Consider the following 25151-nt stretch of genomic DNA (forward strand, 5'->3'; position numbering starts at 1 on the left):
AATCTATCGCGATGAATATAAAAGCATTCCGAATCTACCGACACTTGGCGAGCGCATCCCGCATGACCTGACCAAGCTGCGTGACCTCGGGCGCGGTCATGATGGAGAAATGGTCGCCTTCCACTTGAAAGTACTCTGCTTCGTTGCCCACAAGCGCATCCCAGCCATTAGGGCCAAGATCATGGGACGAGGGGTAAAACCAAGCGTCCAGTCCCGCAGGCAGCGCGTCGTAGGACGTCTTGGGCATGATGTCCTTCTTGGCCCAAATGACAGAGACGTGATCCGGTCGAAGTCGGGGCTGCATGGGGGTCGGGATAAGCTTGCTGAAACACGTGACGGTGCTCAACATGTGCTGCTTGAGGCGCTTCGACTCGGCACTCGTATCGTCTAGGCTCCGCTCGATGCCGCTCAGCATGCCAATCTGATCAATGATCTCCATGGTGGGCGACGTCACCCTGGCCGGGTCCTCGCGGCGAGGGCCGGTGATGTCAATGATGACGAGACCCAGCACTCGCTCCCCGGCCTCGAGCAGGATGCGCGCGACCTCGTAGGCGAAGACGCCGCCGGCGGACCAGCCTCCCAGCATGTACGGGCCGCGCGGCTGTTTTGCGCGGACGGCCGCCACATACATTGATGCGGCCTCCTCGAAGCTGCAGGTGAAGTGCTCGGGGTCGCTGACCCATGGTGACTCGACTGCGTAGACGGAGAAGTCGGCTCCGAGCTTAGGGAGGTGGATGTAGGCCGCCGCGGAGCCGGCACCGTCCGCAATCAGAAACAGTGGAACACTCGCCTCCTGGATGGCGGATCCCTGCATGAGAACCACATTGCACTCTCGTTTTGAAGTGTAGCCATTGCCATTCAGCACCGCTGCACCAGAGCCGTTCATCACTTCACCAGAGCCGTTCATCACTGCCTTAGAGCCGTTCGGCTTCGCTTCGCCTTGGCCGTTCGGCGCTGCCACATCACCATTGGAACTCGTGCCACTGCGGCCTTTCTCCAGAATCCGCAATTGCCGCTGTGCGTCCCCGAGCGTGGGATGCTCCATCAGGAACGATGCATTCAGCTCGACTCCGGTCTCGGCCTTGATGTCGGCAAGAATTGAGATGCTCATCAGAGAGTCGACGCCAATCTCGGCGAAGAAGGTTGAGGGCGTCAATTCGCTCTCAGCCATGCCCGTCTCTTCAGCCAGGAGCTCGACCAGCACCGAGCTCAGAGTCTTGATGCTGCCGGCAGTGCCGTTCACCAGTGCTTGGGACTCGGTGTGACCATTCGTCATGGTGGGCCCGGTGGTGGACTTTCCAACGCCGTCACCGTTGACATGCCGCACATCCTCGACCGACTTCGAGGTGACCTCTTTGGCCGACCTGGGGGTGCAACTTTGCCGAGGATTCGATGAAGTGTGGCCCGCGGCATCTTACGGAAGCGGGCGCCTTCCAAGAAGCCCACGACAGAATCGCCGTTGAGTATGTAGACATGACCACGGTAGTCGCTCGAGCCTTCTGGACGCTCAGTGAAGGCGTAGCTCTGGTAGGTGACGTCCGTGGAGAAGTCCTTGGCCACAATCTCCATGCGCTCCATGTGCGTTCCGATGTAGACATCGTCTCCGCTGCTCATCGGGTTGCCATTTAACAGGAACCCAGCCAGATGAGTGAGGGCGTCGATCCAGTACGGCGAGAGCGTGCACGACGACTCGCCGGAGTCTCGTCCCTTGGGCAGCTGAATGGTGGCGAGGGCTTCGGTGAAGTCGCTGTCAACGATGGCTTCCTGGACGCCCTCGTACTGCCCGGCATAGTCCATGAGGTTGGAGAACAGCCCGTAGAATAGCTTTCCTTGGAACCTGTTTGCACGCCCGGCAGCAGCAGCCTTTTTGAGTTTGGCAATCTTGGGCTGGACCTCGTCGAGGAGTCGATGTCTCGTTGTATCAAAGTCCTGTTCGTCTTGCTGGCGAACGATACACTTGGACGTGATCAGAGATGGGTTGGCCTGTTCTGCAATGGAAATGGCAAAGTCCTTGGACTGTTTCGACTTGTTGACAGTCACTTGGACGACTTGTTTAGAGTCGGGCTTGGGAGTGATGGGGTGGTCAATCTGGATGTCGATAACGGACAAGGAGGGAAAGGGTGCGCTGGAAGACCCGCCGGTGAGCATGTAACGGGCTGCCGTGAGGGCCATCTCGGCGAACACTCCGGCGGGACAGACTGTGATCCCCGACAGCTTGTGACCTTGAATCATTTGGAGCAAAGGTGGATGGGATATATCAGCTGAAAAGGTGGCAGACTGCTCATTGCCGTCCTCCCTCTTGCTCACTAGACGATGCACACACGTGGAGATGATCTTGTTGGCATCATCCTGCTTCTGCCCGCCAGCCATGGTGAACGGCATCCAGAAGTTCCTGCTGTCGAAAGCGTATGTCGGTAGGCTGATGAGTGACAGGTTGTTGGAGAAGTCGGAGTGGTACTCCCGCCAGCCAACTGTCTTGCCGGCCATGTAGACAGATGCCAAGGCTGATGCGATGGACTTCCAATCGTCATCGCCTTTCTTCAGGCTGGCCACCGCATGGTCACTGGAGACGCGGGTGTTGGATCGGACCAGCCCAAGACAAACTGGGGCGGGGCCGATTTCCAGCCAGAGTGCTGTCGGATCAACGAGCCCCTCGGAGAAGCAGTAAGATATAGCTTCCCCAAACTTGACGCTCTGTCTTGTTTGTCGTACAAGGTAGTCGCCATCAAGACTTGACTGCTCTGTCCCCGTGAGAGTGGAGATGAATTTGATTTTGGGGGTGCCAAAGCGCACTCCTCGGACGGCATTGCGGAATCCCGGAAGTATGGCATCGAGCTGGCTGGAGTGCATGGCATACGGCACATCCAGCATCTTGCATTTCAGGTTTTGCTTTGTCAAGGACTGCTCAATCTTTGCAAGGTGTGGTCGCGGACCGCCGAGAACCACCATGCCTGGGCTGTTGTGACAGGCCACCTCGCAGTCCGACATGACATCCTCATCGGACAGAACAGCTGCCACGGCTTCGGGGATTCCCGAGACGGTCAACATACCCTGCGCGCCATCCCCCAGTAAATCCTGCAGCAGTGTAGCCCGCGTTCCCACGAGGTACATGGTGTCTGTGGCAGAAAGCACCCCCGCCGCATACATCGCTGCGTATTCGCCGATGCTGTGGCCGATGACAAGGTCCGGGACAATTCCCCAGAGCTTCCAGAGATCCACAAGCGCGATTTCGAGGGCCGCCAGAGCGAGGTGGATCTGCGACGTGCTGACACTCTCCATAACTGTAGACGGATCCGAGATCAGGTGCGCAAAGGCGGGGAATCCATGCGCCGTGCAAATCTTTTGCAGGTTGGTGATGCTCGCCCGGAACGACGGCAGAGAATGGAACAGATCTCCTCCCATGCCCGCGTAATGTGCCCCTTGGCCGGTGAAGGCAAACACGACACGAGACTCTTCCGTCTTCTTTTCTTGCTTGGTGGCGTCAAGGTCTCGAGTCAAGCTATCGATGATATCTCTGATGCCACCGCCACTGTATGCAGATCGCAGGCCGTGATGCGTCCGACGTGCCGTTGTGGTGTAGGAAAGATCCGCCAGACTGGCATTGCTGTTTTCCTGTAGAAACCGAAGCAGTTGTCGTTTGTTCTGCTCAAACGAAATCGGGCAGTGGCCCGACACCGTGACGACGTGGTAGGGGCGAGGGTCCGCGGCTTTCAGCAATGGCACAGGCGGCTCTTCCAGCACAAAACAGCTATTGCCACCCTTTCAACAGAGCAAGTTAGATCACCGAAACGCAACAAGAGAAGTAATTGGCAGGAAGGTTAGCGGAGTACTCACGGCGGCATCAAAGTTGTTGACAATCATGGTTCGCTTCTTCCCAACGCTCTGTCGTGTGAACGGCATGGGGACGCCAGGGATCAAGATGGAACCACGATCAAGACAGTCGAAGTTGCCCATTTTCTCGGGGATTCCTACTTGAGGAGGAACGAGTCCTTTGCGGAACATGGCCGCCGCTTTCATCAGTGACGAAATACCCGATGCCTTTGGAAAGCGTCATTAGCCTGCAATTCAAGAGGCGGATTAAACACAGAACTATTCAAAAGACTTACCGCCTCGGAATGTCCCAAGTTGGCCTTGATGGCTCCCACCACCAGCGGTGCTTCCCGTAAGCTCTTGGGGGCCAGCACGTTCACGATTGATTCGAGCTCGGCCGAGTCCCCGGCAGTGGTCCCCGTACCGTGCATCTCCACGTAACTGATGTCATTTGGCTCTAGACCGGCATTGTGAAGAACGGCCTGGTAGACGCGCTCCTGAGCCGGCACGTGGGGCGGGTGATGGAAACCGCGTCGGCTGAGTGGTTCCGGGCGTACCCGCGAATGACGGAAATGATGTTGTCGTTGTCTTGGATGGCATCTTCCAGGCGCTTCAGCACGACGGCCCCTGATCGCCTCTCCACGGCAGTACCCATCTGCGTCCGCGCGGAATGTCTTGCAGCCGCCCGTCTTGGACAGGAAGCCTCCCTTGCTGAGGGCCGACTGCCAGAAGGGCGTGGCGATGATGTTGGCCCCGCCGGCGATGGCGGTGTCGCAGTCGCGGCTGACCAAAGCCCGGTAGGCAAGGCCCACAGCTGACGCCGTCGAACCGCAGGCCGAGTCGACGCAAAGGTGGCGCCTTCCCACTTGAAGTGATGGTTCAGGCGTCCGGGGGTGAACGACCTCTGGGTCCCCTGGAGAATGTACTTGTCAACGCCATGCGGCTGCTGCAGCTCTCGCCAGTCGTCACTGCCGTCACCGATATATGTGCCGATGCGGCGGTTGTCCGTGGAGGTGGTGCCGCCGGTGACGACGCCTGCGTCCTCGAGCGCGGTGTAGACGGCGTGCATGAGCAGCCGCTGGCCGGGGTCCATCTGCATCGCTTCACGCGGCGACACGTTGAACATCTTGTGGTCGAACAGACCGGGGTTGTCCAGGAAGCAGCCGTAGGCAGTGGTGATTGCGTTCGGGCCTCGACCCGTTTCATCCAGGTAATCATCGGCGTCGAACCGCTCCGCGGGGGTCTTTACAGCGATAGGGTCAGCCCGTTTTCTCTTCAACAAAATAATTGATAGCTTGTTTACCTTTTGATGAAGCTCATGCCGTTGCATAAGCACTTCCCACATCTCGTCCACGTTTGAAGCCCCCGGGAACTGTCCCGACATTCCAACGATGGCCACTGATCCAGATCCGCCACGGAGATCGGCTATCTCATGAGTAGGTGGGTTGGTTTTGAGAGCCACTTCAAATCTTTGGAGGTGCAATGACCGCCGCAGCAAGACCAAGTAGCTCGTAGCCCCGAGCATGTAGAGCGAGATGGGTTTCCCCTTTTGGAGGAGTGACCCGGCTACGTCAAAGACGCGGGCCGGATCGGTTGCGTTCTGGAAAATGTCCAGCATGATTTGAGGGAGCAGGTCTCTCAGGGTCGAGCCTGCAAATGGTGCGTACTTACTTCCCGAGAGGAGTTTGTACCCGGGCTTGATGGATTTATTGAGCGAGTGGTTCTCGCCTACCAGCTCGCCAAAGTCGGGAGCCGTCAAGTGAGCTGCATGCACAGCTCCAAACGCCGGTAAAGTCGCCGTGTCACCTTTTTGCAGTGCACCTGAGGTCTCCCGTAGCTTCTCGAGAACAGAAGGTGGTCCGAAGATGGTGGCCCATGTGGGCGTGCTCATGGCAATGTAAGCCCGCCGATGTCGTGGGATCGACTGATGTGATTAATGAAGTCAGCCTCACATTCATACCTACACTCATCTCGTCAAGGTTGGGATCGTACCTGCTTCCTTTGAAACTCTTCCAAGATGTCTGGCAGTTGGGAAACCGCCTTCCCGAGGACCGAGAATGCCCAGCTCCCAGGTCCATCCTCGATCTGCGTCGATCGCCTCGATATCGCTACTGCGACACGGCAGTTGACACCGGCCAGGTAGCTGGCCACTTCGATCAGTTCATTGACATTGGTAGCCACCGCGACGGCGGCGGCCGGAAGAAGGCCACCGCAGATACCGAGAGAGAGCAGAGGTGTTGAATTGGACAAGAGCGCTGGATCGCTTTCTGCATGACTGTAGCCATAGTCAGTCAATTGAAACTGCAACTTCTACAGAGAGTAGCGGATCTGCACGTACAGAATCAACTCGCCTATGCGTGCGATGAACACCGAGACCATTTGTGCGATCCCCAAGCGGTCAGAGTTTCCCGTCAAAGCATTGATTAGACCCTGCACCGAGTGCAGCGACCCGACCGTGTCCCGCTCAGCCGGGGTGAGCTTGGAGACTTCGACCTGAGCATTGTCAACGGCGAGCTGGAGAAAGGATTCCAGATTTCGTGAATGCCGAGACCTTTCGATCACCCGACGGAGCATAGGCAGCGGGGCGTCTGCCTGGTCTCCAAACAGGAGAATCTGTTGGGCAGCGTTGTCCATGGCGATCACCATGTAGAACGTGTAAGTTGCAAAGACAGATCAAGGCTCGCCAGACTCATGGGAGGAATTGCATGACAGTATCTACACACTCAATTGCTTTATGCGAACCAGTAATTGAAGGGGTACTTCGGTACGCAGGGCACCTCGCGAGCTAATCATGACAGGGTCCAATCGGCTACTTTTGCGGTCGCATGGAGTGAAACGCCTGTGTTTCCTCAAGTCGGCTCGAAGCTGACAGGCAAGGCGACACGAATTGCCGACACAGCATGCGTGGTCGCGAGGTGAGCGCCATGGTCGTACGGCCGCCATTGGTCGTCTTGGCACAGGAGCTGACGACCCTTTTGGGTAAGTCCGTACATCCCTGCCATTCCTAACTGGCGCAGAGCAGCTGGGACTTGCCCATGTATAGAAGGTGAAGCTGCCTCTCCAGAGAGTTCAATGCTACGACGGCGTTGAAAGCCATACTCGAGCCTTGTTTCCCGTTTGCTCTTTCAACCATGACCATAACCAAAACTGGCTCCGGGCCAAGTCCCATAGCCATCGTTGGCATCGGGCTACGGCTTCCCGGAGGCTGTCGCGATGCACAATCTTACTGGGACCTGTTGGTCAACCAGCGAGATGCACGGCGACCCATTCCCCCAGAGCGGTTCAACATCGACGGGTTCCACAAGGAGAACTCAGGGGCCAGCAGCCTGTCGATGAAGCACGGCTACTTCCTTGACGAGCCGGTCGACCGCTTTGACGCAGCGTTCTTCAGCATGTCCCAAGCCGAAGTTGCCCGCGTAGATCCTCAGCAGCGGCTAATGCTCGAAGTGATGCACGAGACACTCGAAAACGCCGGCGAGGTGGGCTGGCGGGGCAGCGACATCGCCGTATACGCAGGCAGCTTCGGCCAAGACTGGCTGCAAATGCAGGCGCGGGACATGCAGGACGGAAACGTCTACGACATTACGGGCATGGACGACTTTGTTCTCGCCAACCGAGTATCATACGAACTCGATCTCCGGGGACCAAGCATGACGGTCAAAGCCGGCTGCTCCTCGAGCTTGATTGCGTTGCACCTGGCCTGCGAAGCCCTGCAACGCGGCGATTGCTCCGGTGCCCTCGTGGGTGCCTCGAACTTGCTCCTTTCGCCTGAGTACTTCTTAGCACTGGACAACCTGGGAGCGTTGTCCCCCGATGGATCATCTCGCGCCTTTGATGCATTCGCCAACGGCTACGCCCGAGCCGATGCCGTCAACGCCGTTTATGTCAAGAGACTCGACGACGCGTTGCGCGACGGCAACCCCATCCGCGCCATCGTTCGGAGCACCGCCGTGAACGCTGACGGGAAAACCGTCGGTCTCACCAACCCCAGCACAGAAGCCCAGGCCCGGTTGATCCGGCGCGCATACGAAAAAGCCGGCATCTGCCATCCGGAAGCAACCCCGGTGGTCGAGTGTCACGGCACGGGTACGGCGACGGGCGACCCGCTCGAGGTCGCGGCTGCGGTTCAGGTTTTCGGGAGCAAGGAGACGACATATATCGGCAGTGTGAGTAGCACATTTCTTCATCGAGGTCATCATTTTCCAAGGTCTCTATACTAAACCAGGTCTGCTAGGTAAAACCAAACATTGGTCACGGAGAAGGGGCCGCCGGCCTCAGCAGCCTGATAAAATCAGTCCTGTCGCTGGAACGGCTCACCATTCCGCCCAACATCAAATTTCAAACCCCGAATCCGAAGAGTAAGCAATCACAGGATCTCTGCGTTGCGGGTCTGACCACTAACACGGACTTGCAGTTCCCTTCGCCGAGTCAAAGCTGGTGGTGCCGACAGGGCCCATCCCTTGGCCAGAAGGACGGGATCGCAGGATCAGCGTGGACTCGTTTGGTCTTGGAGGCGCCAACGCCCATGTAATTCTCGAGGCGCCGGTCAAAACTGACCGCGTTTTGATGAATAGCAATAAAAAACCTACCGCGTCACAGCGACTGTTAGTCTTTTCCGCACACACTGAGACAACTCTTAAAGCCATGCTGGACAGGTATGAGACATTTGTTGGGTCGGAATCTTCCCAGCTCAAGGATCTGGCATACACTCTAGGCGCGAGGCGGCACCATCATCAGCTCCGGTCTTTTTGCGTTACCGACGGGCAGTCATACCAGCCCACTGCGACTGTTCGGAGCTCCGACCCCAAGCGCATCCTGTTCATCTTCACCGGCCAGGGGGCGCAATGGAGCGGCATGGGCCGCGAGCTGATCCGTGACTTTCCGACTTTCCGGAGGGACATCCAGCGGATGGACCGATGGCTCACAGTCACGGCTTCCGCCCTCATGGAGCATGGAAGGTAAGTTGATTATGATGATATCGCACAACCAGGGTCTAGTTTACTGACACGCCCTCAAACAGATATGCTTTCGAATTCCAGAGACATCAACGCGGCAGAATACGCACAGCCTCTTTGTACTGCGATCCAGATTGGCCTGGTCAACCTGTTGCGTAGCTGGAACATCCAACCAGATGGTGTTGTTGGTCACTCCAGTGGGGAGGTCGCAGCAGCCTATGCTGCCGGCGCGCTTGAAATGGAGGATGCCCTTCTCGTGGCTTTCTATCGAGGTATCGCTAGCAACCAGCAGACTCGGCCTGGAGCTATGGCGGCTGTGGGACTGGGGCGAGATGAAGTGTCCAGCCTACTGAGTAACGGGGCCACCATTGCTTGCGAGAACAGCAAGTCTAGTACGACGATCTCGGGAGATCTCAGTGCCGTCGAAGCAACACTAGATCGAGTGCGTCGTCACAAACCCGAAGCGCTAGCTCGGAAGCTCAAGGTGGATAGGGCATATCATTCTGGTAAGTCCCCCGGCTCGACGTGAGACACATCTCTGCCACGGAACTGTTTTAACACATTGCAGAACACATGATAGCCGTTGGATCGGCCTATAGGGAGCTAATCTCCACTATTACGACCACGCCCGGCTCTCTTGCCATTCCGTTCTTTTCCTCTGTCACCGGAAATGCGACTTATGATCCCACAATGCTGGGCACGGAGTACTGGAAGGCCAACATGGAAAACCCGGTGTTGTTTCTTTCTGCCGTGGAGTCTGCCCTCGAGAGCTCACAAGAGTTCGGATTGGCCCTCGAGCTCGGTCCACACTCGGCCTTGTCTGGCCCGTTCCGCCAGATCTGCAAAGACCACGGCAAAGCCATCACCTATGACAGCTGCCTCACCAGAGAAAGCGACGCAACCACGACAGTGCTGAGTGCGGTAGGTCGCCTGTTTTGCCAGGGAGTGGTACCCGATTTTGCCGCCATGAACTCCGGGGGCGCCACCATGTCGAACCTGCCGCCCTACCCCTGGACGCACGACACGTCGTACTGGAACGAGAGCCGCATCTCGCGGGAATTCCGCACACGCGCCTTCCCCGAGCACGAACTCTTGGGTGCGCGCGTCATTGGCGGCAACGACCTGGAGCCCAGCTGGAGGAAGATGCTGAGTCTGAGGGAGGTACCCTGGCTTGCCGATCATGCAGTCGCCGGCGACATCGTATTCCCCGCCGCCGGCTACATCGCCATGGCTACGGAGGCTGCCCGACAGCTTTCTTCCTGGTCGGCAGCAGCATTCACCATCCGTGCTCTGACCATCGGATCCGCCATGCCGCTGCAGAACGGAAAGCCCACTGAGATCATGACGCGGCTCCAACCTCACAGGCTCACCGACAGTCAGGACTCCACCTATTTTGACTTCTGCGTCATGTCGTACGACGGGACCAGATGGACGCGACACTGCAGTGGGCAAGTCCGCACGGAAGACGCCTTGACCTTGTCAGCAGAAGGAACACACTCCACCACCTCGGAGGCCAAGAGAGAGGTGCCCAGCCCGAAGTGGTATCGGGCCGCCAGGTCAGCCGGTCTAGAGTACGGGCCTGCGTTCCAGGGCCTCCAGGATATCTTCTACAACCTCTCCCGCGGCTGCCTATCGGCAAAGTTACTACCACCCGCGCATTCTTCTAGCATACTTCATCCAACTACACTAGATCAGCTGCTGCAATGCTGCATTCTTGGCTCCGTCAAGGGCCATGGAAGGCTCTTGGACAGAATGGCTATGCCGGTCTATGTCGAAGAAATGGCCATCAGTGCTCGTGATGACTTGGCTGACCTCCAATGTGATGCTTATACCACCTCCGTCGGCCCTGGCATGATCTCGGCTCGTGGCCAAGTCCGGACAAAAGATGGGCCACTTGCACTCCAGGCTCAAGGGATCCAATTCCGCCTGCTGGGCAACCACGCCAGCTCCGAAGAAGACCCGCTGCAAGAGCTTCACTTACTCGAGTGGCGGCCCGACATCGACTTCGTCGGCCTCGGCCAGATGGTGCACCAGACTCAAGATATAAGCAGCTGTCTCGAGCTCGTCGAGCGGCTCAACATCCTCTGCGTCTTGGAGACTACGCGGATACTCAAGTCGCTGGACAGCACGCATCACCATTTCCGGCGGTTCAAGGAGTGGAACGAGGAATACGCCGAGAAGATGAGGCGAGATGGCAGTCGACTCGTGCAGAATGTCCAGGAGCTCCACGAGATGACTTCCGAGCAGCGCGTCTCTGCCATCAAGAAGGTGCTGGCAGAGGCTCTGGAGACCCCGGCACGAGACATTGCCCTGGCCGTCTTCCGGATCTTCGACGACGTGGTCGGTATCTTCACCGGTGCAGTCGAGCCGCTCGCGGTGCTCTTGAAGGACAACTTGCTCATGGAGGTATACAACTTCTTCAACCTCCTGGATCATCGCAAGTTCTTCGAGCTGCTCGGCCACAAGAAGCGGGGGACCTTGCGCGTCATCGAGATCGGCGCGGGCACTGGCGGCTTCACCTCGACCATCCTGCCCGCCCTGGTCGATTCCGCCGGCGACTGCATGTTTAGCACGTACACCTACACTGACATTTCGTCGGGCTTCTTCAAGGCCGCCAAGGAGCGGTTCGGGGAGTACAATAGCATCGAGTACAGTGTGTTGGATATTAGCAAGGATCCGGCCTCGCAAGGGGTGGATCTCGGCAGTTATGATCTGGTCGTGGCAGCAAACGTAAGCGGAGTTCTCTCTCGCATCCGTCTTGAGAACGCAGACGCTAATTCCCAACAGGTTCTACACGCCACGCCTGACCTTCTTCAGACAATGACCAATTGCCGCTCCCTTCTGCGGCCAGGCGGGCGACTCTTCATGCTGGAGTTGTGCTCCGGTTAGTGTTCCTTCGAAGCAAGCTCGTTCCTGGGTGCAGGCTCTAACTAGATACAAATACAGAGGCGAAATGGGTCAACTATATCATGGTAGGCATTCGATTACTCACTGCATTCATCATTCTGTTCATTGCTGACATGTGGCGATCCTCACTGTAGGGCACGCTCTCGGGCTGGTGGCTTGGAGAACCAGACGGCCGTCCCAACGAGCCATACATCCAATCGCAACAGTGGGACACGATCCTGCGCAAGGCCGGATTCCGGAACATGACGGCCATAATGGACCAGGAACCCCCATACCAACTGGATAACATCATTGTCGCCAGCGCGGCCGAGGACGGAAATGACGCAGCTCAACCCAAGAAACTGAGTCTATTGGTGAAAGATTCGTCTCAGCCGACAGATCTATCAAGAACACTCATGTCCCAATTCGGCAGCGCAGGCTACGACGTCTCGCTGTGCTCGCTGCAGAAGCCCCCGGTATCTCCCGTGGACATTGTGTCCCTCCTCGACATCGACGGGCCCCGGTCGTTCTTCGAGGATCTGGATGACCGAGATCTCCGCGGACTCATCCGCTTCCTCACGCAGCACGCTCGCGGACAGCAGCTGCTGTGGCTGACAGGGCCTGCGCAGATAGCGACAGCGAACCCGCATCACGCCATGGTCCTGGGATTCGCCCGCACGGTCCGTCTCGAGCTCGGCGCCGCTTTCGCGACCATGGAGCTTGACGACTTCGCGGTCGGGGAACAAGACCAACCTTCTTGGACTTCGGCGGTTGTCGGGGTGTTCGACAAGATCCGGAAGCAGGAGAAGCACGTCGTCGCGGACTGCGAATACGCCCTGGTGAACGGCAGGGTGCAGGTGCCGCGGTACGTGACGCGCAAGGCCGATCGGGTGGTCAGCATACCCGACGACCAGGCCCTGCGAAAGCTTCGCCTCGCGAAGCCCGGCCTCCTGGCTAGTCTCGAGTGGGAGGGAGGAACGCGGGATTCGCATCTCAGAGAAGGAGAGTTGGAGATTGCGGTCCGGGCTTCTTCCATCACGCATCATGACTACCTGCTTGCTTCCGGAGCTGTGCACGAGAATCGCGGGCTAGGGTTTGAGTGCGCCGGCACCGTTTCGCGTGTGGTTGCTAAAGGTACCAACAGTGCCGGGTTCGAGGTCGGCGACCGGGTGCTCTGCTGGTCCGCAGGTTCATTGGCAACCCACACACGGGCCGATGCGAGGTGCTGCATCAAACTGCCCGATGGCTTGTCCTACAACGAGGCCGTCACGATGGCGACTGCCTATGCGACTGCGACAAAAGCTCTCTTGGATCATGGGTCATTGGCTATGGGCGATTCAGTCCTCATTCATTCTGCGGCGACGCCGATGGGACTCGCTGCTATCCAGATAGCTAAAATGCAAGGGGCAGAGGTGAGAAATCAGCAAAGTCAACCTTTTTCATGTCTTGATTTCATACACTAACTTCTGGGCGCTCAACAGATATTTGTGACGGCTGGAAACGAAGCCGAGACGGAGTTCCTGGTCCACGACCAAAACATTCCGGCAACTCATGTGCTGTCGTCTCGCGATAACTCTTTCGTGACGGGTGTGATGCAGGCCACCCGGTCGCGGGGCGTCGACGTCGTCGTGAACCGGCTCGCGGGAGATCTGCTGCACGAAAGCTGGAAGTGTGTGGCGGAAGGTGGCAACATGATTGAACTTTCTGGCCGAGACGGCACGGGACATGGCAAGCTCGACATGGCCATGTTCGGTGGAAACCGGGGATTCCACGGCGTTGACATCACAGCATTGATTGCCCAGAAACCGTCATTGGCTCCCAGGTAAGATGACTACTTACTTAACTCCCACCTGTTTGGGCTCTGACTGACTTCGGACAACAGGCTCTTGGAACGCGTGATGAAACTATACACAGACGGGTGCATTAAACCAATTGGGCCCATCAATCGCTTTGAATACGCCGACATCAAGCAAGCATTCCACCAATTCCATGGCGATGGGCCAATTGGGGCGGTCGTGGTGGAGTTCCCCGACCACCCGCACAGTCTGCCCGCCGACTCGTTCAACAACGACGAGGTGCGGTTCCGGGGAGATCGGTCCTACGTCCTGGTGGGCGGACTCGGTGGCCTGGGGAGATCGGCCGCGGTTTGGCTCGCCGAGAGGGGCGCCGGCAGCATCGTCTTCCTGTCGCGATCAGCTCCGCCAAGTGCCGAAAGGCAGGCCCTGGAACAGGAGCTCAAGGCGTTGGGGAGTGACACTCAGATCATGACCGGTAGCGTGGCAGACGCTGCAGCTGTGGAGAGGTTGGCGGCAAATGCAGCGAAGCCTATAGCCGGAGTGCTGCATTTGGCCCTTGTTCTCAAGGTGAGTACTTACGTTCAAATGACGCGAAAGAAGGAAATTGAGAGAATGGCGATACTAAACGTGTACCAACTGCAGGACGAGGCACTACTGGACATGACTTTCGACAGCTGGAAAGCCGCCACCGAGGCCAAGGTGGCGGGGACGTGGAACCTGCACCGCGCCCTCGAGGGCCAGCCGCTCGACTTTTTTGTCCTGGCCAGCTCCATCTACGGCGTGCAGGGCAACCCGAAGCAGGCCAACTACGCCGCCGCCAGCACGTTCCTGGACGCCTTCGTGCAGTTCCGGCAGAAGCGCGGGCTGCCGGCCTCGGTCATCGACCTGGGCGTCATGCAAGATGTCGGCTACGTCAGCCAGCACCCGGCCATCCTGGAGAACCTCCGGCGCGCAGGGGCGCAGCTGCTGAGCGAGAACGATTTCCTGCGGAGCTTGCAGTTAAGCATTCGTGCTTCGTCCGCGCCAGCTCCCCGGTGCCGACAGGAGATATTTTGGAGGAGTCGTCGTTGACGGGCTATCTCAACAGGGCGCAGTTTGTCGTAGGGCTCGGGCAGCACGCGCCGGATGCTCGGGGCCTGGGATTGAAGAAGAAGGCCAATGGTGGCAACCATCCAGGAACTACAGGCAAGAAAGGCGCCAGTGCGCAAGCGGGCGCCGAGGAGGAAGATGACGGTGACATGCTACAACAATTTCTAGAGCGGGCGAAACGCGACGCGAGTTCGTTGTCGGACGATCAAGCGCAGGCGGCTCAGTTCCTCGCTACGCAGGTGGCCGAGTGTCTCAAGGGACTGTTGATCTTTGGCGACAGCTCAAACCTCGACCTCAAGCTGGGCCTGGCCGACCTGGGCGTCGACTCTCTTGTGGCGATTGAACTGCAGAGCTGGTGGATCCAGAGCTTCGGCACGCACATTACCATCTTGGAGCTGACCAAGAGCGCCTCCATCATGGAGCTGGGCGAGCTGGCGCGGGGTCGTCTTTTGGGGGCGCTTCACGGTGAGGACGGGCAGGACCTTGATGGACAACAGCCGGCAGCGGCAGTCGCTTGAATCCAGGACATGGACGCGGCACACGGTTGATTCCAGCAGAGTAAGGCATAGACTAGAATTTCAGTTATTTACTTTTTGGATATGCTCCTGTCCGCCTTCTGTCTTGAAATTGGGTCAAAAGCTATCCAGTACATAAAGATCCATGGATGCAGATACCTTTTGAGGCGAGACAGATGTCACTGGACTTGGGGCATTGACATTGAAGCCTGGTAGGAAAATCGAATTGATTCGAGGCACTGAAATCGCCGACCATGGCTGTCCATTGAACGCCCAAGACGCCCTGAAGCCATCCACTAAGTGCCCTGTAGCTCCTGGCTCTATGCTCTGTAAATACAGCGCCCATGCCCGCTGAAGAGCCGCCAAAACCGGGTCGGCTTCCACTAACCCAAGACGTCAATGTGTCTGCCTTGAATTACATCTCCCAACTTGCGCGGGGAAAATGGGAAATGCAGTCATGTACATGGCCCTTGATGCTAAGTAGCGAGAAACTAGGACTAACTATCAACTGACTGATCTTCGGTTTCTTTTCTTCTTCGTCGCGATGCGAGCGTAGTGATTGATGCAACCGGTATCAAGTGTGCGTGCTTACGAGGTGTAGCAGAAGCCATGCCCTGCGCCCGACGGGCTGCCCCCGCCATTTCGTGTAAGCCATGATAAAAGAATTTCGCCATTCTGGGAAAGTCACTTCTTCTGCAGGGCAGGTCGACCCGAGAATAGCCAAGAGAGACCAATGTCGACTTTCGTCTTGGGTCAGCAGTTACGCAACTTGCAACCCCTACGCCTCGTGAACCATGGCTTTATTGATCAGCTTACGAAAGATAGACCTGTATCATAGTGATTGCCTCGATGCTAGATAGTACTTACTCAATGCTCCTGAAAAGTTGCTTTGGTCTAGTCCCCGTAACCACAGGGCCCAATCTCGAAGATCAGCAAAGAAAATGCACAGCCACATTGAACCGTGGACACCATCAGCCAGCAAGAGTCTGACGCTCGACGCCAACGGAGACGAGAAGACGGACTACTTGAGATGGCGACTCGTCGATGATCATGGCCGCCAAACGTGGCGCTACCTCGAGACCGACGAGGAGAATGCGGATTGGCCACAGACCGCGTACGACAAGCAATTCCTCGGCCTAGACACTGCAAGTACAGAAGGCTTTGATATATCGTCAGAGTACTTACATAACCCCATCGATACGTGTAAGCTAATCAATCATCGTGTTGTGTCCAGGGCTTACCGGACCTACCCCAGGCGCAAACGCCGCTGCAGGCCGCCCAGGATGGCATGTCCTACTTCAGCCAACTGCAGCTGCCTTCGGGTCAGTGGGCGAGCGAGTGCAAGGGGCCCGTGTTCGTGATGCCGTGCGTCGTCATTGCCTGGTACGTCACCGACACGCCCATCCCCGCCGCCTACGCCGGCGAGATGCGGCGCTACGTCTTTGCGCAGCAGCGCGCCGAGGACGGCGGCTGGGGCTGGCACTCCGAGGAGACGCGCAGTTCGGCCATCGGCACCGCGCTCAGCTACGTCGTGCTGCGGCTGCTGGGCGCGAGCCGGGACGACCCCCGCCTGGTCAAGGCGCGCGCGCTGCTGCACGCGCTCGGGGGCGCTACGCATGCTCCGGGAATCGCCAAGTTCTGGCTCTGCGTCCTCGGGGTCATGAAGTGGGAATGCGTCAATCCGTTCCTGCCCGAGTTCTGGTACGTCATGATGATGGAAATGTGTTGGGAATGGAGTTGAGCAACACGCAGGCTAACCACGCGAGTAGGCTGACGACAGACTCGGACCCCGTCGCTCCGAGTAAATGGTACCTGCACACGCGCATCAACTTCACCTCGCTGTCGTACATCTGGTCCAAGCAGTGGAGCTACTCTGGAGACGACGTCACGCAGCAGCTCAAGGACGAGCTGTACACCGAACCCTACGACAGCGTCAACTTCGCCGCCCATCGCACCTCCCTGGCCGCCGTGGACAACAACTACCCGAAGTGGTGGCTAGTGAACCTGATGAACTGGCTGACCGTCGCCGTCTACATCCCGTACCTCCGGAAGCCGGCCACCGCCGAGACCGCCGAGCGCAAGGTCTGGGACCTCCTGAGAGCCGAGGACCACGGCAGCGAGCACGTCGGGCTCTCGCCCGTCAGCAAGTGCATCAACCTCATCGCGTGCCATATCCACGACGGGACCGACAGCGACTCGGTCCAGGTCCACCGGCAGACCATGGCGCGGTACCTGTGGATGACCAAGGACGGTATGGCGTGCCACCTCTTGGAAGGCGTCCAGGTCTGGGATACCTCGCACGCGGCGCAGGCGCTCGCGGCAGCGGGCGCGGCGGAGCATCCCCGGTTCCAGTCTACACTGGCCAGGGCCCACGGGTTCCTGGCAGATCATCAGCTGCTGGAAGAGGACGCCGTCGCGCAGGATCAGGGGAGGGTGTTGTATCCGTGTCCGCGCAAGGGCGGATGGCCGTTCAGCACCAAGTACCAGGGTTACATGATCAGCGAGGTCACGGGCGAAGCCCTTCGGTCCGTGCTGCGGCTCCAGGAGAGTCCGGACTCCTCCCTCGATCTGGAGAAGCGGATGCCTGAGCGCAGACTGCAGGAAGCCATCGACTGCCTGTTGAATCTGCAGAACGACACTGGGGGCTTCGGTGTCTACGAGAAGCGGACGGGCTCGCTCAAGCTCGCGTGGCTCGAGATGGGCGAGTTCATCGGGCGCACCATGATCAATGACGACTACCTCGAGTGCACCACGGCCGTTCTGTCGGCCCTCTTGTGCTTCGGCAAGGTTTACCCGGCGTACCGCGCCGCCGAGATCGAGGCGACGGTCGCCCAAGGGATGTCCTTTATCAAGGGGTGCCAATACCCCGACGGCGGCTGGTACGGCGCCTGGGGCGTCTGTTTTTGTTATGCCGGCATGTTCACGCTCGAGACCCTCGCGCTGGCGGGGGAGACGTACGCGGGCAGCGAGGTGGTGCGCCGGGGGTGCGACTTCCTCGTGTCGAAGCAAAAGGGCGACGGCGGCTGGGGAGAGTCGTACCTGAGCTTCCGGCGGAGGGAATACGTGCAGCATGAACGATCGCAAGTGGTGCAGACGGCCTGGGTCTGCATGGCCCTCATGCATGCCGGCTACCCCGGGAAAGAGCCCATCCAGCAGGGCTTGAGACTGATCATGTCCCGCCAGCAGTCCAGGGGCAATGGAAGCAAGAGTCGCTCGAGGGCGGTCTTGCAGATGGGTGAGTACTGGCGTTTTTCTTTTTCCAATCCTCTTTAGAACTTACAAAGCTAAGTTTACAATAGGGTCTTCGGATATTCCAACTACAGCTTGTACTGGCCAGTTCGAGCTTTGGCGGAATATGTGGCGAGGTATGGTAACGAAGAGCTGTGAGGACAGCAGGGCCTTCGGCTTAGGACCTCGCAAGTGACTACGGTAGAAACAGCGGAGAGTTAGTCATGAAAATTGGATACATGTTCAGTCTTAGACTGACTTAAGATTATAATCTGAGATATCTTGATGAACTCGCAGTTGATAAGGGCGACTCAGTAAACTCTGCCCAAAGGCCTGTCGCGGCAAATGTCATTGAGTGTTCTGGCCATATAGCCGGCTTGATCAGACGAGCCTCACCGCACTTAGACTACTTGGCTACAGACTTGTATGCTTTGTTGGGTTGAATCTTCCGCGCCAATGACTCTTCTCTCCACGCCCATGCCAGAGCCAAAGCAGCTCCAGGCCCAAATACCGCAGCCATACCGCCAAGTACCCCGAGCACCTTGAACCAACTGGCCTCAAGTCTCCCCATACTCTTGAGATCCCGCAGATGGAGAAAGGCCCAGAACAGTGCACCCCCAATCGCCAGTAGGTGCTGACGCTTGCTCAACTGCTCAAGGACCAAGTCTGCCAGACTCAGGGGCTCCTGCCATGGCTGCGATGCTATGATACTTTCAAGCTGCGGCAGTGACATTGCCAGAGGGTAGACATGCATCACAGCACTCAGTACACCACTTGCTCCATAGGCCCAACGTAGATGCTTCATATCAGCACGGGGGGTTTTGAATCCGGTCGATGGCGGTGGTGTCGGTGGCAGCGGAGGCCATGAGGCGATGCAATACAGTGATGAAGATGGGCAGCAGTAGCCAGGTGGTGGCATCTGTGGCGAGATGCTGCTTATATGACGACATACTGTAGGCCGCAGCTAGAAGGAAGCTCGCGCCAGTCGCTACTATAGAAGATCTCGCATAATGGACCGGCACTAGGCGGTTGTCGGGTGCCGCATACCGATCTGGCGAGCATTGGACGTAATGGAGGAAGAAGTACAGGTGCATTGGCAATGCGTACCCGGCGCCGCACCAATAACCAATCAGGCCGAAGAGTGGCCAGAATGTCGCAGCCGTCATCATGTTACCTCGCCGAGCGCTCTCGACCAGGGCGACTACATGGAGAGAGAGAAGATCGCCTGCAAGAGACACCATGGCAGTTCGCGTCGCTTCAGAATCTTGACCCGTGAGAGATACCGAACCTGCGGGTTTTAGCGAATAGTGACTTGCAATACACAGAGCCAGAAGCGGTGTGGCGCGCATTATGCGCCAGGCAAAGTGCTCTTGCGCCCCTGAATCAGATTGAGACGCTTGGAATATCGTCTCCTCTCCCGACGCAAACTTTGGCGGCGGCAGGAAATCCAGCGTGACTGCTTCGGCGACCGCCTGGCAGTGCACATCGACCAGCATGTCGCCGGCGTGGGGTACGATGTATAATGCCATGAACTTGTGCCAAAATTTGTCAAATGCCTCGAAGCGGGTGGCGAAGCTGGCCGTCGTGCAGACCTCTTTGGTGCGGGCTTGTCGGCTTTGCTCGTAGCTACTCAGCGCGGTCCGGATTTGGTCTGCTGTTGGTCGTTGTGTCTTCTTCAGCATTGCATGTAACTTGTTCGTCAGCGCGGCGGCGCTCTCGATGGCCCAGTTTCCGCCTTGGCCACTGTGGTTGATGCCATTGGCGTCAGTCATCTCTTTTTAAGGAAGAGTCCGAGAAGCTAGGGGATCATCTTACATGTTAGGCGTCATCTTGTGTATCGAATCACCCAAACAAACCAGCCGGTCGTAGGTCCAATGGCGATACTGGGCCTCTTCCAGAACGGACAAGGTCGCTGCCGTCTTCCGTTGCCACAACTCATCAAACGTCACGCCCTGGGCAACGAAACGTTTCAAGAAGGGCTTCACGAACTCGGTCTGGTCGGACTCGGTGTATCGCGGCATGTTTGGAGGTTGGCACCTTGCATTCATCTTTTCAAACACAAACCAGAAGCAGCATTGGTCTTTGCCCACGACCACTAGAAAAGACCATCCTTTATTGAAAGTGCGATAAAGGTTCTGCTTCTGCAGACCCGGTACGGGTGAGGACATGCCGTAAAGACATCTGTAGTCGGCAAACATGGCTGTAGACTTGTCATCAGCTACCGAGGTTTATCACAGCCGCGAGTGTTTGCAGCCTACCTTGCTTGTCCGTTTTTAAAAGCCGGAGGGCGCCGTTGTGCTCGGCATGCTCCCACATCGCGCGGCGGATCCGGCTGTGGACGCCATCAGCGCCGGCCACGACGCTGCCTGTGTAGCTGGTGCCGTCCTCGCACCGAACCTCCACGCCATCTGCCAAGTTGCGGGCAGATACGACTTTCTTGCCGGTCAAGATCTTTTCCCGCTTCGGGGCATGATCATACAGCGCTTTGAGGACTTGGCGCCGCTCGAGGAACGTCACCGGATATCCCGTACTGCGCATCGTTTATCACGCTTAGCAACAATCTCAGATAAGAGTCATCTATGCAACTGACATACCGTTTCTGTATCAACCGAAGCGAATCATCACGCTGCACGAGGCTCCCCTCCCCCGTGAGCGTGTCGTACCAGACCAGCGGGTCGGTGCACTCCAAGATGTTGTCGTAGACGCCCAGCTGATCGAGGACGCGGGCGCCGTTGGAGAACAAGCCGAGCGAGGCGCCGACCTGCGGGTCGATCCGGTCGCGGGCTTCCAGAACGAGATAGTCAATCCCGGCGCGGTGCAGGCTGTGGGCAAGCACCAGCCCGGCAATTGAGCCCCCGACAATCAGGACCCGGAAGTCGCCGGAGGATTTTGCAGCTGACATAACTCTGAGGTTGAACGTGTACAGGTGGCCAATTAGCGGTAGGGCACAATCCTGTCTCAAAGAGAGCCAAGTTCAATTGAGATCATGGCTATATCACTCCTTAGGTTGAATCAGTGCCAGACGCTTCAGTCATACAAGGGGGTTGCTTACAGTTCAGGGGCTAGACTTCGGTGCTTTTCGAGTGGGGGCTTGCTGACACGGGCAGGCGAGCCGAGATCCACCGGCAACTCGAAACGAAATTCCATCCATACCGATCGATCTGCTTATCATCGAGGCGATATATCACTGTTTTAGCTTGGGTGCAATGTGAGTTGATGATTTTGGTGCGAGGGCCCATGTCTAACTAGAATCGTCGCCATGTCTAATGCAGCAAAACAGACTTGCGTAGTGCCACTTCGCATAGTCATTGTAGGGTATGAGCATGACCCGAAGCAATAGAGAATGGGCTAACACATTATGATAGAGCTGGTAAGCCGACAAGATTGCCTCTGACGCGTGAGGTCGACGTTCACTGAACCAGCTACAAGGCATTGGAGGGCTTTCGGCAGCCGTTGCCCTCGGAAACCGAGGGCATTCCGTGCTGGTTCTCGAGTCAACTTCCAAGGTATGTAAACCAATTGCTGCCTCTGGGTTTATCCTTCGCATTAATACTGTCCCAGCTATCTCCGATCGGTGCTGGTGTGGCACTTCCACCCACTACGAGGCAATGGTATGAAGGTATGTGAACTGCTGATGCGGTGCCAGAGATAGACATGCTCCGGTCCGGGACTGATGCAAAACGCACTTTAGCCGAAGGCGTGCTGACGCCGCGCGACACTATATGCGTCCCCCTGGAGGGCATCGAGATCACCAAGTGGGACACCGGAGAGTTGATCACCCGCACCGCGGCGAACTCGGCGGGAAAGCAGAATGCGGTTCACCACGGTGACATCCAGCTAGCCCTGCTCGCGCGGGCTCAACAGCTGGCCAACGTTGAGGTCCGGCTCGGAGCAAGAGTGGCAGATTTGGACGTCAAGGCCGGTGTTGTCGTCCTCGCTAATGGGGATAGTGTGACCGGTGATTTGATCATCGCTGCCGACGGCGTTAAGTCCACGCTGAAGTCCGAAGTCTGCCCGCCCGAGGCCGTCGTGCCGCTTTCCACGGGCGAGGCCGCGTACAGGTTCACTCTTCCCAGGGACCTGCTGGAGTCTGACGAGAGGCTGCTGGAGCTGGTGCGGCGTCCCTGGGCGACACGATGGGACGGGCCGTCCCGTCACGTGGTCGCCTACCCGGTGCGGAACCACCAGCTCCTGAACGTTGTTCTCATCCATCCGGATGGCGGGGACGCCGAAGAATCTTGGACTTCGGTGGCCGACAAAAGCGACGTGCTTACACACTACCACGGCTGGGATCCCGCTCTTCTCCGGCTGATCGACCTGGCCCCGCCCAAGGTGCCCAACTTTCGGATGTTTCTGTATCCTCCATCGCCAGTTTGGGTCAAAGGTTCTGCCATACTACTCGGTGACGCGTGCCACGCCATGCTGTAAGTCCACTATCCCATCTTCTTAACATCCTAGATACCACACGCTGACCATTCTCGTCCCAGTCCGTACCTAGGCCAAGGAGTGGCGCAAGCTGTCGAAGACGCGACCGCCATCGCCGCGGTGCTGTCCCTGATCACGGACCGGCGGCAGCAGCTGCCCCTGGCGCTGCGGGCGTACGAGTTGTCGCGCAAGGAGCGGGTCGAGCCGATCCAGGCGGCCACCTACCGGGCGCGGGAGCAGCTGCACCTCCGGGACGGCGCGGCGCAGGCGGTCCGCGACGCGCAGAGGAGGGACACGGCGCGGTCGGGAAAGAATAGCGATGTCGTGCAGATGCAGCACTCGTACTGGGTGTGGGATGCGGCGGGGGCGGCGGAGAAGGCGCTGGCCGAGATGATGTCGGCGGACTGACTACACGTTCGAAAGACCCTTGCAGGCGCAGAATCACGAACATTGGTGACATGAAGAAAAGAAACCAAATTAAAGATAGGTTCGGATGAGATTATGTCTAGTGTCGCTATACTCAACATTTTCGTCCTGCATAACACCAGTGAGTACTTACATAAAGCCGGTCACTGTCCTAAAAGAGGCGGTATCAGCGATTGCAGGATTTGCTGCAGGGGGTGCGTCGATATATCCGCTTGACCTTCAAACACGGCCAGAAATAGCATGTCATCGCAGATAGCATATCATGACGCGATGAATGTTGATCCCTTCTTTCAGTTCAGCTGAGCTGACAGGACAACGTCGAATCTAGGCCTTATTGGGTTCGATTGAGATGGAGATGTCAGCACTTGTCAGACGCATGGAGTCGCCGGACAGGGGGTCGGCCAATACCCGCCTGTATTACAGATTGGCAATGCATACCCTCTGACAAGGGGGCGAAAAAGCAATGTGAAGGCGAGTTTTGCTCATCCCTTCCCCTTCAAATGCGAATTCTCGGTTCCTCACTTCTCTTTCCAAAAGGCAGCTCGTTGGGTTTTTCTTTGAAGGGACCATGGCGCATCCCGAATCTCAGAGGCTGTTCCACGGCGAGCATGAGCCGCTCGAACCGCCGTACATCATCTCGACCGCCCCAAAGGAAAAGACAATGCCCTCTGTTTCTGAGTCGCAGATGTACGAGAGCATGGCGCAAGACGACGCCACCAGCTCCCGGCGTCCGCCAATGCCGCCTGGTATGTGGAAGCAATGGTGGGCGGAAATCCTCAGTTGCCTCCTGATGATGGCCATGCTGGGCGCCGTGATCGGTGTCATATACCAGAACAATGGCAAGCCACTGCCCGACTGGCCGTTCAACGTATCCATCAACACGATCATCTCCATCTTGAGCACCGTCCTCAAAGCCTGCGCTGCCTACATCCTGGCCGAAGGCATCAGCGACTCCAAGTGGAAGTGGTTCCAGCACAACCGGTCCCTTCACGACCTCGTCGTCTTCGACAGCGCCAGCCGCGGCCCGTGGGGCTGCCTGAAGCTGCTCGTCGCCCCGCGAGGGCTGCATCCCGTCGCGTCCCTCGGCGCCGCCCTGATCATCCTGACGCTGGCCCTGGACCCCTTCACGCAGCAGCTCGTCCGCTACTACGACTGCCGGCAGGCTAGCGCCAGCGCCAATGCCACGCTGCCGCGCGCGCTCAGGTACAGCGAGGCGGCGCCGCACACGGGCGCGGGCATCTGGCCGCCGCCCACGCCGGTCCTGGGCTTCATTGACCAGGGGCTCTACAACCCCGCCGACGTCAAGACGCCGTTCGTCTGCGCGACGGGCAACTGCACGTTCGAACACGAGTTCTCGACCCTCGGGTTCTGCTCCACCTGCGAAGACATGAGCACTCAGCTCACCTTCACCAACGTGACGACCACGACTTTAACTCGTGACCCGACCACCAACAAGACAAAAACATACGATATCCGATGGGTGAACACGACGCTGCCGTCCGGCTCCTACGCGGCTACCGGTCCCTCCATGGGGTGGGAGACGTGGTTCGTGATGAACGCGACGGCGGGCGGGTGGATCGACATCATCCAAGCCTCCATGGCGTTCCCCGGAGCGATACCCAACTGGCGCGCGGACCACGACTATGCCGCCAAAATGCGACTGCCAGAGACCGTCAACAGCACCGGCTGCACGACGGCCCGCGAGAACAACACGTGGGCGTGCAGCGGCTTTGGTGGCGCGGGGGCCGCTCGCTGCCGGATTGACCCCTGTGTGAAAACCTACCGGGCGAGTGTAGAGAACGGCCGCCTGCAGGAGGACTTGGTCCGCTCGCAACGCGACATGTTCGTGACGGGTTCGCTGAACTACCCCTACTGGTTGGCGGCGGATCTGTCCTGTGCTGGGCCCGAAGCCGTCTCCCGGTTGCAAGAGGCGGGTTTCCGCATCGGGAAGGACGGTGTGATTATTCCTTGGAATGTCATGGCGAACGCGAGGTAAGAAGAGCCATCCTGGTTTGTAACCT

At 58.0% G+C, this 25151-nt stretch overlaps 6 protein-coding genes across 6 annotated transcripts; 4 read left to right on the forward strand and 2 right to left on the reverse strand.

Annotated features, from left to right (window-relative positions):
• Positions 1-34: 34 nt before the first annotated feature.
• Positions 35-6444, reverse strand: PG997_009042 (Bcpks15; the record flags this gene model as incomplete). The annotated part of the gene is made up of 7 exons (XM_066813357.1): positions 35-1353; positions 1419-3759; positions 3835-4038; positions 4107-4668; positions 4737-5734; positions 5803-6085; positions 6149-6444. 7 exons carry the CDS (start codon positions 6442-6444, stop codon positions 35-37), a joined length of 6003 nt encoding a protein of 2000 aa, XP_066665319.1.
• Positions 6445-6941: 497 nt separating this feature from the next.
• PG997_009043 (uncharacterized protein) lies at positions 6942-15054 on the forward strand (the record flags this gene model as incomplete). Its single annotated transcript, XM_066813358.1, has 11 exons — positions 6942-7976; positions 8045-8168; positions 8225-8768; positions 8850-9271; positions 9334-11495; positions 11553-11649; positions 11712-11737; positions 11807-13063; positions 13133-13473; positions 13534-14481; positions 14535-15054. 11 exons carry the CDS (start codon positions 6942-6944, stop codon positions 15052-15054), a joined length of 7476 nt encoding a protein of 2491 aa, XP_066665320.1.
• A 938-nt stretch (positions 15055-15992) lies between these two features.
• PG997_009044 (terpenoid cyclases/protein prenyltransferase alpha-alpha toroid) lies at positions 15993-18438 on the forward strand (the record flags this gene model as incomplete). Its single annotated transcript, XM_066813359.1, has 4 exons — positions 15993-16196; positions 16286-16752; positions 16821-18290; positions 18351-18438. The coding sequence occupies 4 exons, from the start codon at positions 15993-15995 to the stop codon at positions 18436-18438; spliced, it is 2229 nt and encodes a 742-aa protein (XP_066665321.1).
• A 247-nt stretch (positions 18439-18685) lies between these two features.
• Positions 18686-21181, reverse strand: PG997_009045 (monooxygenase; the record flags this gene model as incomplete). Its single annotated transcript, XM_066813360.1, has 5 exons — positions 18686-18981; positions 19232-20022; positions 20095-20479; positions 20538-20809; positions 20874-21181. The coding sequence occupies 5 exons, from the start codon at positions 21179-21181 to the stop codon at positions 18686-18688; spliced, it is 2052 nt and encodes a 683-aa protein (XP_066665322.1).
• A 456-nt stretch (positions 21182-21637) lies between these two features.
• PG997_009046 (FAD/NAD(P)-binding domain-containing protein) lies at positions 21638-23112 on the forward strand (the record flags this gene model as incomplete). The annotated part of the gene is made up of 5 exons (XM_066813361.1): positions 21638-21649; positions 21702-21785; positions 21841-21898; positions 21971-22703; positions 22767-23112. 5 exons carry the CDS (start codon positions 21638-21640, stop codon positions 23110-23112), a joined length of 1233 nt encoding a protein of 410 aa, XP_066665323.1.
• Positions 23113-23698: 586 nt separating this feature from the next.
• On the forward strand, positions 23699-25126 carry PG997_009047 (uncharacterized protein; the record flags this gene model as incomplete). Its single annotated transcript, XM_066813362.1, has 1 exon — positions 23699-25126. One exon carries the CDS (start codon positions 23699-23701, stop codon positions 25124-25126), a length of 1428 nt encoding a protein of 475 aa, XP_066665324.1.
• Positions 25127-25151: the final 25 nt, after the last annotated feature.

Source organism: Apiospora hydei (genome assembly GCF_038363865.1).
Source record: "Apiospora hydei strain CBS 114990 chromosome Unknown utg000007l_segment0_segment0, whole genome shotgun sequence".
Taxonomy (NCBI): domain Eukaryota; kingdom Fungi; phylum Ascomycota; class Sordariomycetes; order Amphisphaeriales; family Apiosporaceae; genus Apiospora; species Apiospora hydei.